This window comes from Emys orbicularis, chromosome 1 (genome assembly GCF_028017835.1).
Source record: "Emys orbicularis isolate rEmyOrb1 chromosome 1, rEmyOrb1.hap1, whole genome shotgun sequence".
In the NCBI taxonomy this organism is placed as follows: domain Eukaryota; kingdom Metazoa; phylum Chordata; order Testudines; family Emydidae; genus Emys; species Emys orbicularis.
In genome coordinates, this window is record NC_088683.1 from 370523267 (window position 1) to 370525050 (window position 1784).

Here is a 1784-nt window from a genome sequence, read left to right on the forward strand (position 1 = left end):
ATGTTTGCGGTGTAAATGAGCTGGGAAAATGTGGAGTGAGTATTGTTTGTTTTGTAATCAGTAAAGAGCATTTAGAGAATTACATACCAACATTGTGTCTGGTATCTGCCTGCTCCCTATTCTGTAGGGAGATCTCTATTGAGGGTCTAACATTAGTAGTGTCAAAGTTTTTCATAATTCATTTATCTGAATAATGAAAATGTTTCACCCATGAGAACAGCCTCCAATAGTGCATGTAGTGTCTCATATTAACATTGTCTCTCCATCCAGGCATTTGTACTGCGACCATCACCCTAGAGCCTGGGTATATACAGGAAGTTAGGGGAACACACAGTACATGCAGAAGACTCTGTTTTGCCTAGGAGTTGGACACCTTCTCCCCTACTCCATGTCAGATTCCAACACCACTGACTTCACCAACCCCTCCACCTTCATCCTGATGGGCATTCCTGGCCTGGAGGTGACCCATGTCTGGATCTCCATCCCCTTCTGCAGCATGTACACCATAGCCATCTTGGGGAACTTCACTATCCTGTTCATTGTGAAGACGGAGCTGAGCCTCCATGGGCCCATGAACTATTTCCTCTGCATGCTGGCTGTCACCGACCTGGTCCTGTGCACATGCACCATTCCAAAAACACTGAGCATCTTCTGGTTCAATTCCAGGGAAGTAGAATTCAGTGCCTGCCTCATCCAGATGTTCTTCATTCACTGCTTTTTTGCGATGGAGTCTGGGATCTTCGTGGCCATGGCTTTTGATCGCTACGTGGCCATCTGTGATCCCCTGAGACATTCTGCCATCCTGACAAATCCTGTGGTGGCCAATATTGGCCTGGCCGTGGTGCTGCGTGGCTGCATGCTTGTACTGCCCTGTCCCTTGCTGGCAAGGCAGTTGCCATATTGCAAAACCAACATCATCCCCCACACGTGCTGCGAGCACATAGCTGTGGTGAAGCTGGCCTGCGCCGACATCCACATCAATATTTATTATGGCATCTTTATGGCAATCTTGGTGATCAGTCTAGATGTGTTTTTTATAGCTGTGTCCTATATCCAGATACTCAGGGCCATCTTCAGACTCCGCACAAAGGACGCCCGGCTCAAGACTTTTGGGACCTGTGGCTCCCACCTCTGTGCCATTTTAGCCTTTTACATCCCAGGTCTGTTCTCCGTCCTCACATACCGGATTGGCCACAATGTGGCCCTGCATTTCCATGTTCTCTTTATGAATGTGTGCCTCCTGGTGCCCCCCATGCTAAACCCCATCATTTTTGGTGTGAATACCAAACAGATCTGGGACAGGCTGCTTCGGCTCTCTACTCATAAAGGGACCTAAAGTTTTCTCCTTATGCTCCATGTAGAGCTGGATTTTGACATGGTCCTGGGCCCTCCTCCTTGAATCCCTGACTTGACAGTCAGAGAGATATTAATCCCCTTCCTGACCTTACTGTGTAGTGTCAGTGTGCAAACTGGGGAATCGGTCTATTATTGAGTTGACACATTTTTAATTGCTTGTACTGGACCCCCAAGGTCCCACCCCTTGCCCCCACCTCTTCCAACAAGGCCCCACCCCTGCTCTGCCTCTTCCCCCCAAGGCCCCACCCAGTCACTCACTGCATCATTGCTGTGTCCCTCCTCCCTCTACCCCCCAGCTGCAAGTGAGCCATTTAAGGTTTTGGTAAGGGTGACAACTTTAAACATGATTCAAGGGGCTACATAGGCACTCAAAAACTGTATTTTTTAGCAGATAACTTACCAATTAGCTGACTGGAGAACTGTATCTA

General features: G+C 48.3%; 1 protein-coding gene across 1 annotated transcript; it reads left to right on the forward strand.

Moving 5' to 3' along the window:
- The first annotated feature begins 388 nt into the window (after positions 1 to 388).
- Positions 389 to 1336, forward strand: LOC135874695 (olfactory receptor 52E2-like). The gene has a single exon (XM_065399609.1). It carries the CDS (start codon positions 389 to 391, stop codon positions 1334 to 1336), a length of 948 nt encoding a protein of 315 aa, XP_065255681.1.
- Positions 1337 to 1784: the final 448 nt, after the last annotated feature.

Bases quoted from the DNA above. Each gene is read 5' to 3' on its own strand.
- LOC135874695 (XM_065399609.1), top strand. From the start codon at position 389: ATGTCAGATTCCAACACCACTGACTTCACCAACCCCTCCACCTTCATC.